At 40.9% G+C, this 14,175-nt stretch overlaps 1 protein-coding gene across 2 annotated transcripts in view; it reads left to right on the top strand.

The window, feature by feature from the left end:
* slc23a2 (solute carrier family 23 member 2) overlaps positions 1-14,175 on the top strand; it is a 126,147-nt gene that overhangs the window by 92,926 nt on the left and 19,046 nt on the right. For both annotated transcript variants that reach the window (XM_061928321.1, XM_061928320.1), the window contains 3 exons: positions 351-532; positions 964-1,084; positions 6,400-6,556. In XM_061928321.1, the coding sequence (XP_061784305.1) occupies positions 351-532; positions 964-1,084; positions 6,400-6,556 (460 nt within the window). The remainder of the gene's footprint in view (positions 1-350; positions 533-963; positions 1,085-6,399; positions 6,557-14,175) is intronic.

Here is a 14,175-nt window from a genome sequence, read left to right as displayed (position 1 = left end):
TTTTGTTCTCATCAACGTCACAGCCATCGTCGCTTTTGGTGTGTGCATCACAAACTAAAAACCTCAATAATTGTTTGTATTCCGTCACATGGCTTCTTCCTGGAAGTGAAAAACAGTGGTGGTCAACCAAGCCAAGATGGCTGTTGTCGAAATATCTGGTGCTCCAGAAGTCATTAACAGATGAAAACTTAGAAAAGCATGGAGGCTTTCAACTTCTTTGTGTGTGGCCGCTCAAGGAAATTGGTATCAAGACTCTACCAAATAAATATGCATTGTAAATATGACTGCTCTGGTATTCTTCATTCAACAATGTGAAAAGTGTGTTCAACCCTTATTGTCTTGCGGTTCAGATCCAAGGGGCCATCATTGTGTCTTCTCTCGTGGAGGTGTGTATTGGGGCACTGGGTCTGCCCGGACTCCTCTTGAAGTATATTGGACCTCTGACCATCACCCCTACTGTGGCCCTTATCGGTCTCTCCGGTTTCCAGGCTGCGGGGGAGAGAGCAGGCAAACACTGGGGCATTGCTATAATGTAAGTTTACATTTCAAATGTGCCTTGTTCCATCTGCTGCTGTGTCATCGTGTCTCTCTGCGTCATAGCCACAGGGGCCGCTGCGCCAGACGGACATGATAGGATTTGTAACTGCCAATAACTTGCCCTTTCTCAGGCCATTAAGACAATTGATTTGTTTTGTAGCCCTGAGGTCTTTTTCCATACATAACAAGGGGGAAGTAGAATATGTTTAGACCAGATGGAATGAGCTTGTTGATAAAATCAAGTCATCAGTACCTTACAATCAATCACAGCCACATGTTGAGCATGTATTTCACAGCTTTCACATTTATTGAAGTAGGGTTTTGTATTAGTCTGTTCTATTTAGCTGCCTCCTGGAATTCAAGCTCTTATTATATTTTGTGCCAACAAAACTCGCTCAAACTCAGGATCATTGTTTGTGTCTGCAGGACTATTTTCTTGGTGCTTCTCTTCTCCCAGTATGCCAGAAATGTCCAATTCCCATTGCCCGTCTACAAAGCGAAGAAAGGCTGGACAACCTACAGGCTGCAGGTGTTCAAAATGTTTCCAGTAAGTGCAGCCTTAGCTCCTAATAAATGTTGGTCTGACCTCTTTTTTTTTATTATCCATATACAGTCATCCCTCGTTTATCGTTGTTGATTGGTTCTGGGCGTGACTGTGGTAAATGAAAATCTGTGAAGTAGGAATTATTCATTGTAAATGGAGAATTTTCATTACTAGAGCATAAATAACCTGTGTCTGACCTTCTAAAAGTGGGGTTAAACACTATGAAAGCTCTTTAAACATGAAATAACGCTCAGTCACCTTTACTTGTTAATGCCAACATAGTAGACATCATAATAGAAAATTAGACATATACTGTACTGACATTTGAAGTTGTCGTCTCATGTAGGATCCAATATTCCTGTAGTATTGATATTTATAATTCATTTAGCCATTTGTATGCTTGAAGATGCTTGATTTAGGCCCAAAATACGGAAAAAATGCTTTATAAAAAATCAGACACAACCAGACTTCGAAGCACAATGTGACCTGGGATGACTGTTGGAAAGGTTTTCCTCAAGTGTACCACCATGCAGCAGAATGGTGCAAGACACCAGTCTTTTTCTGCCCTCTGCTGGTCACATAAGCATAAAGCAATCACACAGTGCAAACAGACAATCCGGTTTTGGAACATTGGGACATACGAACAGACAGCAATTTTAGTTAAAATACTTCAGTATCTTCAATCTGGTATGATGTTTTACCGCAACAAATGTGCACCATACTCTTTGTTAGTTTGTACAGTAATGTATGGTATTATAAAGCAACGCTCTTACCTTTTTCATCGTTATCTCCAACTTAGTATACAGTACCTCAACCTACGAGTAATTTGAGATACAAGCTGTCTCTTGGTTTTATGTTAAATTGCGAGCATAATTCGAGTTACGAGTATGTATGTGCCCCCGCGATGAAGAAGAAGAAAAAGTTATGAGCCTCCCCGCCGTTAGCTGGCGCAGCAAATCCCAGAACAAACCCTGAAAGTTTTTCCCCCATAACATGCATTCTTAAAAGCAGAAGACACTCAACGGACCAAAAATAAACGAAACACGATCGACAGTGCAGCCCCCCGTGAGGCAACCATGCAGTCGGCACTTCCTGAAGCAGCAGCCAGCTCCCACACCAGCAGACAATATCGAAAAGGCAAACATTCCTTCACAAAATTTGAGAAACTACTAATGGTGTTTGCGACTGAGAAGCAGCTTGAAGGAGACAACACAGATCCTGACCAGCGTTCAGAGCGACACTTCTCGTGTGAGTTCCCCGCACCATAATAGAGTGAGGGTGAACTACCACTGTAACTAGCAAAGTGAAAATTCAACAAACAAGTGAAACCAACTGATTTGTGGTTGGTCTTCAAGGTAAATGCTGTACAGTGGTACCTCAACCTACGAGCACATTGAATTTCACGACCAAGCGTATAACTCAGAATACTTGTACCCTAAAGCAGCTCTGCCCCCTTTGAAATTAATTCAAATCAATTTAATCCGTGCTTGCTCCTCCCCCCAAAAAACACAATTTTAACATTTAAAAGGTCTTTTTAGTAAGAAAAACAAACTTTAATACTGTTTGTAAATGATTACAATAGCATTTACTACAAATAACTACAGAAGTTTTAAGTAAGAATGTATTCATATTGTACAGCTTTTTGCTGCTCGAGGCACGGACAATTTCTGATTCTCTGTCTAATGTTGCCATGTCCGCATATTTATCCCCTTATTATAAGCTACTTGTTTTCATAGAGCTGCTGCGTTTTTCATTCCTGTCATCTGGCAACAGTATCACCAATGGACTAGAGAAGTTCCTTCTGGCAAGACAGGCAACAAGCGATGTTTGACCATCTAGTTTGTTGAATCAGGACAAGACAAAACAAATTGAAACACAGCTTCTCAATACATCTATGGATATGTGTTCGTTGTTTGCGGCCGCATGTGTGGAGGCTTGCTGCAACTTGTGTGATGCAGACTCTGCAGCGGGGCTGACCCACCGGGAAGGTTGCCAAAAGTTGGACATGTTTGTTTCTTGTGTAAAAGATGCAGGCACAGCAATGTGTAAGATTATATGAACTCTTTTTTGCTCTAATGGCACAACCCCTGTTACAAATATTATTTCACCCGAAAGTAAAAATGCTAGTAAATCCAGGTATGCTCAAAGCATATCAAAAAGCCGAGAGACAGCTCGTACCTCAAATTACTTGTAAGTTAAGTTACTCAAAAGTTGAGGTACCATCGTATCTCTCATCAGCCCTGCCCATTGTAATGTAATGAAATCAATTGAATCCGTGCTTGGCCCTCCCAAAACATTACAATTTTAACATGCAACATGCCTTTTTAAAAGTAAAAAAACAACTTTAAGATAATAAATATTGTTTGAAACACATTACAATACCATGTACCACAAACAACTACAGTAGTTCATCATTTACCTTGGGTAGCAGACTTTTGTAGGTGTCTCCTACAGGCTACTTCTCCGTCGTGTGACAATAGGAACTCGTTGAAGGAAATTTTTGTTTATGTTGCCCACGAGCATTTTTGAGTGACGTACGAGTGAGGTCAGAGCCGACAGCAAGTTGTGCCCGTCCACGATGAACAAGCCGACCACCGAGCCTACCAAGCATGGAGACGGAACAAACCGAAACACGCCAAACACAGCATAAGCAGACCCCCCCGTACCTCCATGGATAAATATTTGTTGTTTGGACTCCTGCGGCTGCATGCCGTGGAGGCCGGCTGTAGTCCGTGCGACGCATACCATCAGCACCGCGAGGCTGACTCACCAGGTCAGGCAACCGATCGGACCTATTTCTAGTGGTTTGTTTCTTTGATTCGGTTATCCGCTTCTTCTCCTTCGCACTAACTTTCTCAGTTAGGGTGGTTGGAGGGAGGGCAGGATTGTATCATTCTCTGGCTGTGGGCTGTGGAAAATCACTACTTCAACCGGCGGTGAAAATGCTCGTTACTCAAATTATGCCTTCAACTCAAAGCATAGCAAAAAGCTGAGACACAGCAAATATCTCGTAAGTTAAGGTAATCGTAAGTTGAAGTACCAGTGTACATTAATACATTACTTCATAAAACTATTGTCCAAAAGTTTGTTTTTCTTTTTAAAAGGCATGTTAAATGTTAAAATTGTGCTGTTTTGGGGGAGAGAGAAAGCACGGATTACATTGATTTAAATGTATTTCAATGGTCAGGGCTAATTCGAGTTGTGAGTTTTTTGTCATGAGCAAGATTCACAAGCTCATAAGTTTAGGCACCATTGTATTTGGAGAAAGAGAGAAGTGTGCACATGAATAAGCGCTAAGAGATGGTGGTTTTAAAATAACCATGATCATGGAAAAATTGCAAAATAATGACTGGAAGTGTCTCTCTTGACACATCATTTGACAATCTCCAAAACAAGAGTTGTATCAAATATATAACTTCTAAAAGGATAATTTATACCTTTTTTACCTTTGTGTAATGGGTCAGTTTCTGTTTTGGTTATTGTTTTGTTTCATGAATGAGAATTGAAAAAACAAAAAATGATAGGTTGATTTCATTTTCATTTTGAAACACAAAAAATAGAAAAATAAGTTCTTCTTTTTTAGGGTTAAAGAGCAATAAATACATATTTAAAAAACGGTTTGATTTTAATTTTAAAACAAAAATAACCACCAGTCCAGAAACCAATACAGATGTTTTTTCATATTCTGAGGGAATAACTGTGTGTCTGTGGTATTTTGCAATTAGATATAAAAACACATTGATCTATGATCATCTGGTGTTTTTGACGCAAGATTCAACACTACAATGTTGTTGTTTTTCTAAAAGCCAATCCGCGTTCTTGTCAATAGGTAGAAACTTCCAGTTAGGGTGTCGGAATATAGAAAAACATCTGTTATTGGTCAGTTTTTTTTCCATTTCTGCCAACTATGGAGGTTAATTTGTGTCTTTATTACGAAAGCTTTTTTGTTTACACTGAATTTATGTAACAACATTTTTCGCGTTTGAATTTTGTGAACTGAATTTTATTTTTTTTTACATCAAATTATGCTTTGCCATTGAAAAAACTTTTATTTTTTAAATTCAGTGTATAGAAATTAATTGTAAAAAAAAATTCAGTGTATACAAATTTTGTGTGTAAAACATTCAGTGTATAAAATGTTTTTATGTACATTCTGACTGTCATATAATTAACAAAAAAAACTTAAGAGATTATTCTATTTTTGAGATGGTCTGTTTAGTTAAACAAGACACACGTTGAATAAGACACTCAGAATGTGCATGAAAATACAGAATTTGGGATTTACAATACTATGAACAACAAAACACTGAATTTTGAGAATATATGAACGTTGCTCCTCTACTTCCCAAGTTCCCAGACCACCTTCTTGATCGACATTTTTTATAATCGAGCAAGAGCAACAAAGATGCAACAAACACGACAAAACATAAACACCAAGGGTAAAAAAAAAATCCACTTATTTGTAAAAAATATCACTGTTCTGCAGAACTCTAGAAATCTGCCCTCTCTTTTTGCTCTGTAAACAAGCCCCGACCACTCTGTTCATGCCTGGTCTGCATGAAGCAGGGCTTCGTATTGTATGTCACTCAAAAGTGCAGATTCTGACCATTGGAATCATTCCTATAGTTTTAAAATATTCAGCGGGCCACATTCAAGTGTTTATTATGTTGTAGTATGCCCAGGTAGCCCAGTAACTGCCTTTTTTATGCTGTTTTGCGAGACCAATGTCACGTGACTTCAAACTTGACACCTCATTGGCTGATTCTGAGACAGGATCAATTGCTTCAGTCTTAATTTACCGGACGTAAGTCTTGCTTTTTGAAGCAGCAAATTTTTCGACACTGAATTTTTCAGCACTGAATTTTTATACAGATTTTTTTATAGCGAATTTTAAAACACTGAATTTGGTTTTTCACTGAAATTGTCAGCATTATTTAATGTAAAAAAAAATTCAGTTCACAAAATTTAAATGCAAAAAATTCAGTTATAAATTCAGGGTCAAAAAAAAAAAAAGCTTTCGTAATGAAGACACAAATTAACCTCCATACCTACTACAGATTTTTATTTTTGGAATATAAAATGAAACTTAAACCGTTTTTTAGATCTAGTTATTGCGTTTCGACACGAAAAGAAAACGCTTTGTTTTTCAGTTTAATTTTTTGTATTTCAAAAAAATTCGGACAAACCAATCGTTGAATGTTTTTTTTCAATTTCCACTCATAAAACGGGATGTACATGATTGCAGAAACATTGCAGTGCAGTTCAACTCCCTCTACTGTCTACTGTTTGATGGTCACCTCCACTTGTCATACACCCAGATCATCATGGCCATCCTGGTGTCATGGCTGCTGTGCTTCATCTTCACGATAACCAACGTATTCCCGCCTGTGAAGGAAAAATACGGCTACTACGCCCGCACAGACTCACGCCAAGGAATACTCTCGGCTGCGCCCTGGTTCAAGATCCCGTATCCCTGTGAGTATTTCCTTTTTAGCGCTTGAGGCAGGGTTCTAAGTTGTAACGCAGACCAGACTCGCGCAAAGCTCTTCGGGAAAAACTTTGTCATATTTGGAGATGTCTGCTAATTTCACCAATGGGGAATAATGTCACAAATTGGGCAAATTCCAAACTGCTTGTTTGGAGGAAGAATGAATAACAGCAAGATTGTTTTATAAATATCTCCGTCGTGCCTCCTTGGTTTGATTTCAAAATTTTGCGACTTATACAAATCCCAAGTACCCAAAAACAGGTACCAATAGGTAAGAAAAGTAAATGTTGCACAATAGGTCCCCTTTAAATCATCTCTATTTTGTCAGGTACTTTTCGTAATTTGATGTATGTTACTTAAGTGTTGCTGTAGTTTGTTTACTTCAGATGTAGACGTTTGTTAATTTTCTTTAGTTATACTAGTAGTGTTTTTCTCGGTTCCGTTTTTTTGGGGCCTCATATTAAGACAAAAAAAGGGTGCATGCTTAAATCCAGAAAATGTACGCACAAAAAAATTATAATTTATTAAAATGTGATTAAGAATAAACTTTGATGATGATGACTCGTAATGATGCTGTAAAGATGGGATATACATTTTGGCGGCACATAAGCTCTATGTGCCTCACAGAGATTAATATTACGACAATTACATAAATATATGTACTCCTCAAGAAGCCAACCATGCCAGTTTGTAGTCTGTACCCAAACATGCTGTTACTGAGAATGTAAAAATAATACGTTGAACCAGGCCACATTGCAGCCATCTTGCTTTATTGCATTTGCGCATCACATATGATCTGTACATTGATCAAATGAAAATGTCTCCTGTTGACATTCAAATTGCTCTTTAATGTTGGCCTGTTCAGCTCCATGGGAATGTAATATACCTGGTTAGCATGCCAATAATGTAATCTTTTAATTCATCTTTAGTCTTTTTCCAAAGACATGCACCTGGGGATAAGTTGATTGGCAACACTAAATTGGCCCTAGTGTGTGAATGTGAGTGTGAATGTTGTCTGTCTGTCTGTGTTGGCCCTGTGATGAGGTGGCGACTTGTCCAGGGTGTATCCCGCCTTCCGCCCGAGTGCAGTTGGGATGGGCTCCAGCACCCCCCGCCACCCCGAGAGGGACGAGCGGTGGAAAAATTAATGGATGTACCACGTTGCCTAAGCTTTTATATCCATTAGTGTAATTGCACACACAGGGAGTGTTAATTGTTCATATGTTTCTGATGTGAACATCAATAATTCTGAGGAGTAATTGTTTGACATTTCTTTATTTAAACAGTTACCCAGGATCACCTTTGAGTGTCGCCAAAATATCCACGGCATGTAGAAATGTGCATAGGCTAGCTGTGAAGTACTTCACATTTCTACGTTTAGTTCACTCTTAATTAGGAGTGTAATGGTATTGAAGATACCGTGGTATTGCAGTTTCAAAGTCTTCACAATAATGCCATGATGTTAAAGTTAAAGTACCAATGATTGTCACACACACACTAGGTGTGGTGAAATTTGTCCTCTGCATTTGACCCATCCCCTTGTTCACCCCCTGGGAGGTGAGGGGAAGGTATCAAACAAAAACTGTATTTGTTTCTGGTGCTTTAGCACCAGACTTTTCTGAGACTTTTCTGAGAAATAGCATTTTCCAAACTGATAAAAAAAAAAGTCCACTGTGAAGGACACTGCTTCTCATAAAGTAACAGTTGAAAGAAACTAAACTGATCATTGTTTTACACTAAATGTTTACATTGTCACTTTAAAGACACTAAACTGTAAGTTTTTTTTAAATATTTAACAGTTGATGCTCCTGCACAATTTTTTGTACTTAAAAACGCTTGTTTGTAGTAATACATATGATTAGAGCATCTGAGTTTATATTTGTGTTCAATTACAGTAATTGTGTTATTCTTAACATTCCTGCCACTTCATTTTACACACTAGGGCATTTTTAAATCCTTTTTTTTTTTTTTTGACATATACCACAATAATATCGTACTGTGGCCATACCGTACTGTGAGATTGTGATACCGTTACTCTTGATACATCTCAACTTTTCTGTGAAAAAGTGCGTACGCCAGGTTTTTGTGCGTAAGCATTAGGGCTGCAACTAATGATTAATTTGATAATCGATTAATCTGTCGATTATTACTTCGATTAATAATCGGATAAAAGAGACAAACTACATTTATATCCTTTCCAGTATTTTATTGAAAAAAAACAGCATACTGGCACCATGTTCTGGACATTGGGGATGCAGCATACAGCAATAATAACACAGAAATGTAACTCATCAGATCAGAACTGAATCAGATATTGTACAAGTTTCTGTTGTGAATAATAAAGGATTCATTTTAGGCTGCGTCTGAATAATAGCATGAAATATTCCAGCACCTTCATAACGTTTAGTTATACTAAAGCGTCACTCAAATCTAAATATATTTATATAGCTTTATCGGGCCCGGCTACATTGACCCATTATGAAACCAACCTGAGATATTTCTGTCCGTTACGTTTATTTCGAAATTGGTAACCGTGCGTTTTGTCTCTCAAAACGGAGTCAAATGTGCCGGAGACACATTATCAGCCCCGCGTTGCAACAAAGGCATAACGTTAACGTTACTCACAAAAAAGCTGAACTCATGAATGCTTGTTGCCACTATGGACTTAAAAAGTTACGTACCGTGAGTTCTTACCTTCATCCATGGCTTCAACATATTTCCTTTTCAGGTGCTCCTGAAGCAATGTTGTACTTCCGTGCCATTTTGCAGGAAACGCTCTTTTTTGAAGTCTTTAAAGTGAAGTGTTCCCACACCTTTGACGACTTAGGTCGCACACTTTTCTCCATTGAAGCAATAACCTCAAGATGTTTCTCCGCTAAACTATCCGTACTGTTTTCCTGCGCCATTTTTCAAATGTTTCCAGACGGCGTCGTCACGTGAGCTGTACATGACCACATCATTGGCTAGCTTACCTCCACCTCATGAGACGTAGCCTCAGCGCCGCCTGCCGCTGTTTTGTACTGTGTTTGTACTTATTTTGATTATTGTTTCTCAGCTGTTTGTGAATATTGCAGTTTATAAATAAAGGTTTATTTAAAAAAAAAAAAAAAAAAAAAAAAAAAAAAAGCCTCCGCGCATGCGCATAGCATAGTTCCAACGAATCGATGACTAAATTAATCGCCAACTATTTTGATAATCGATTTTAATCGATTTAATCGATTAGTTGTTGCAGCCCTAGTAAGCATGCTTAATACTGTACATTAGGCTACTGGTCCACTCCCTTTCATCATTTCAGCTATGCAACTGGTGGTCCACAACTTCAGTTAAAAAAACTTGTCAGAGACTCACATTTTTGCAGCAGATTCCTAAAAAACATAGAGGGTTGACATAGAAATTATATTTTACTAACTCTGACAAAATATACAAAAGTCGAATGCCCACTGTAGAGAACGCTGTTTCTCCGAAATACACAAAAAAGGCCTAATAGTGAAGGGAGAAGTCCGGCCTCCCGGATGTTAGCATTCTGGAAATGTGGCCCCCAAAACAACTCAGTTGTTTTGGGGGCTGTAGACCAGGGGTGCACACACTTTTTCACCATGGGAGCTACTTATAAAATGACCAAGCCAAAATGATCTACCTACTACAAAAATGCAAAACATATATGTATTTATGAATATATTGAGAATTCTTTATATGTACAATTAGGGCTGGGCGATATGGCCTTTTTTTAATATCGCGATATTTTAAGGCCATATCGCGATACACGATATATATCTCGATATTTTGCCTTAGCCTCGAATGAACACTTAATGCATATAATCACAGCTGTATGATGATTCTATGTGTCTACATTAAAACATTCTTCTTCATAGTGCATTAATATATGCTACTTTAAAACTTTCATGCAGAGAAGGAAATCACAACTAAAAAAATCACAATTTTTTTCCATACAGTGTTGATCTGGAAATGTTTGCCTGTAATGTACAGTATATCAAATAAACATAAGGGGCTGATAGATCCACTTTTTATTTACAGTAATAACAAGCCAAAACTACAAGCTGAACTGTGCTGTGTGCGCTGCTCTGCCAACACGTGCACACACACAGAAGTCACTATGGTGCTCTCACAAACATTCCTTAACTTTAATAAACATTTAAGAAAATAAAATCCACCCTCAAGGATCAGACGAAAAATGAAGCAAACGGGGAGAGCCAAAGACTCTTCCCTCTCTCCACCCCCTGCGTGTGAGCTCTTGTGCTTCTATAAGAGTGTACAGCACCTGTCATGTCTTTTCATCCCTGTGAAGTAAGTCTGCTCTGACATAATTTTTCAGAATATTCTGTTCTGTAGTAAGGAGCCTGCTTGTCAATCCTGCCTCCTACTTGCGAGTGCCAGTACTGTACAGTACTCCTCGCAAATAGTCTTTTTTGACTCCACAGTAGAGGTATTCTCTGCTTTTTATTCCATGCTGGTCTGTTGGCTTTTTGGGACTTATTGAGTTAGCAAAATGGACAAATATGGTCAAAAGGGGGAAAATTAAACAAAAGGCACTTATACTGAATGAAGTATTAGAAGGTGACAAGGAAGTCCCCTGTGCAGAAAATGAGTGAAGGTCCCTGCCACCGCTACAATAATGTTCCCTGCGTTTTGTCTGGCAGGCATGACTGAATGAAGCGTTTGTACTCCGAGACATGGTTCGCACACAGAGACATACTTGGCTCGATCTAATGGTTCATAAATCGAAAAGTTCACAAATAGAGGGGTTCGTGAATTGAGGTTCCACTGTAGATCAAATATATTAATGGCATTAGAAAGCGTGAAATGTACAGTACGTCACTCATCACCTTAAATACAATGGGTGCAGAACTTATACCCTTTTAATTTTTCAGTCTTTGTTTCTTAGCAGCCATTTGCTAAAATCAAAAAGTTTATTTTATTACTCATTAATGTTCACTTAGCACCCCAGAAAAAACAGAAATGTATTAATGTTTTAAAATGTATTAAAAATAAAAAAACTCAAATCACATGTACATAAGTATTCAGACCCTTTGCTCAATACTTTGTTGATGCACCTTTGGCAGCAATTACAGCCTCAAGTTTATTTTAATACAATGCCACAAGCTTGGCACACTTATCGTTGCGTAGTTTCGCCCATTCCTCTTTGCAGCACCTCAAGTTCCATCAGGTTGGATAGAAAGTGTTGGTTTTCATCTAGGATGTCTCTGTACATTGCTGTATTCATATTAGTCTAGTCAGGGAGGTGACCAAGAAGCCGGTTGTCACTTTGTCAGAGCTACAGCAGTCCTCTGTGGAGAGAGGAGAACCTTCCAGAAGGACAACCAACTCTTCAGAAATCTACCAATTTGGTAGAGTGGCCAGACGGAAGCCATTTCTTAGTAAAAAGTTTGCCAAAATGCACCTGAAAGACTCTCAGACCATGAGAAACTAAATAATCTGGTCTGATGACAAAGATTGAACTCTTTTCGTGAATGCTAAGCATCATGTTTGTAGGAAAGCAGGAACCGCTCATCACCAGGCCAATATCGTCCCTACATTGAAGCACTGTGGTGGCAGCATCATGATTTGGGGATGTTTTTCAGCAGCAGGAACTGGGAGACTTGGATAGAGGGGAAGATAAATGCAGCAATGTACAGAGACATTCTGGATGAAAACCCACGCTTACCATCCAATTTGATGGAGCTTGAGAGGTGCTGCAAAGAGGAATGGGCGAAACTGCCCAAAGATATGTGTGCCCAGCTTAATGCATCGTATTTTAAAAGACTTGAGGCTGTAATTGCTGCAAAGGTGCATCAACAAAGTATTGAGCAAATGGTCTGATTACTTATGTACATGTAATTTTGGAGTTTTTTATTTTTAATACATTTTCAACAATTTCTACAAGATGGGATGCTGAGTGTACATTAATGAGAAATAAAATTAACATTTTTGATTTTAGCAAATGGCTGTAATGAACTCCTCTCTGAGCTGCCACCTTACCGTGGTAGAGGAGTTTGCGTGTCCCAATGATCCTAGGAGCTATGTTGTCCGGGGGTTTCTATGCCCCCTGGTAGGGTCTCCCAAGGCAAACTGGTCCTAGGTGAGGGATCAGACAAAGGAGCAGCTCGAAGACCTCGATGAAGAACACAAACCAAGGACCCAGATTTCCTTCGCCCGGACGCGGGTCACCGGGGCCCCCCTCTGGAGCCAGGCCCGGAGGTGGGGCACGATGGCGAGCGCCTGGTGGCCGGGCCTGTCCCCATGGGGCCCGGCCGGGCACAGCCCGAAGAGGCAACGTGGGTCGCCCCTCCAATGGGCTCACCACCCATAGCAGGGGCCATAGAGGTCGGGTGCAGTGTGAGCTGGGCGGAAGCCGAGGGCAGGGCACTTGGCGGTCCGATCCTCGGCTACATAAGCTGGCTCTTGGGACGTGGAACGTCACTTCGCTGGGGGGGAAGGAGCCTGAGCTAGTACGTGAGGTGGAGAAGTTCCGGCTAGATATAGTCGGACTCACTTCGACGCACAGCAAGGGCTCTGGAACCACTTCTCTTGAGAGGGGCTGGACTCTCTTCCACTCTGGCGTTGCCGGCAGTGAGAGGCGACGGGCTGGGGTGGCAATTCTTGTTGCCCCTCGGCTCAAAGCCTGCACGTTGGAGTTCAACCCGGTGGACGAGAGGGTAGCTTCCCTCCGCCTTCGGGTGGGGGGACGGGTCCTGACTGTTGTTTGCGTTTACGCGCCAAACAGCAGCTCAGAGTACCCACCCTTTTTGGATTCACTCGAGGGAGTACTGGAGAGTGCTCCCCCGGGTGATTCCCTCGTTCTACTGGGGGACTTCAACGCTCATGTTGGCAGAGACAGTGAAACCTGGAGAGGTGTGATTGGGAAGAATGGCCGCCCGGATCTGAACCCGAGTGGTGTTCTGTTATTGGACTTTTGTGCTCGTCACAGATTGTCGATAACAAACACCATGTTCAAACATAAGGGTGTCCATATGTGCACTTGGCACCAGGACACCCTAGGCCGCAGTTCCATGATCGACTTTGTAGTTGTGTCATCGGATTTGCGGCCTCATGTTTTGGACACTCGGGTGAAGAGAGGGGCGGAGCTTTCTACCGATCACCACCTGGTGGTGAGTTGGCTGCGATGGTGGGGGAGGATGCCGGACAGACCTGGCAGGCCCAAACGCATTGTGAGGGTTTGCTGGGAACGCCTGGCAGAGTCTCCTGTCAGAGAGAGTTTCAATTCCCACCTCCGGAAGAACTTTGAACATGTCACGAGGGAGGTGCTGGACATTGAGTCCGAGTGGACAATGTTCCGTACCTCTATTGTCGAGGCGGCCGATTGGAGCTGTGGCCGCAAGGTGGTTGGTGCCTGTCGTGGCGGTAATCCTAGAACCCGTTGGTGGACGCCGGCGGTGAGGGATGCCGTCAGGCTGAAGAAGGAGTCCTATCGGGTTCTTTTGGCTCATGGGACTCCTGAGGCAGCAGACAGGTACCGACAGGCCAAGCGGTGTGCGGCTTCAGCGGTCGCGGAGGCAAAAACTCGGACATGGGAGGAGTTTGGGGAGGCCATGGAAAAAGACTTCCGGACGGCTTCGAAGCAATTCTG

Source organism: Nerophis lumbriciformis, linkage group LG33 (assembly GCF_033978685.3).
Source record: "Nerophis lumbriciformis linkage group LG33, RoL_Nlum_v2.1, whole genome shotgun sequence".
Lineage (NCBI taxonomy): Eukaryota > Metazoa > Chordata > Actinopteri > Syngnathiformes > Syngnathidae > Nerophis > Nerophis lumbriciformis.
The sequence above is the reverse complement of the archived record's forward strand: the minus strand, read 5'-3'. Positions and strand labels throughout refer to the sequence as shown.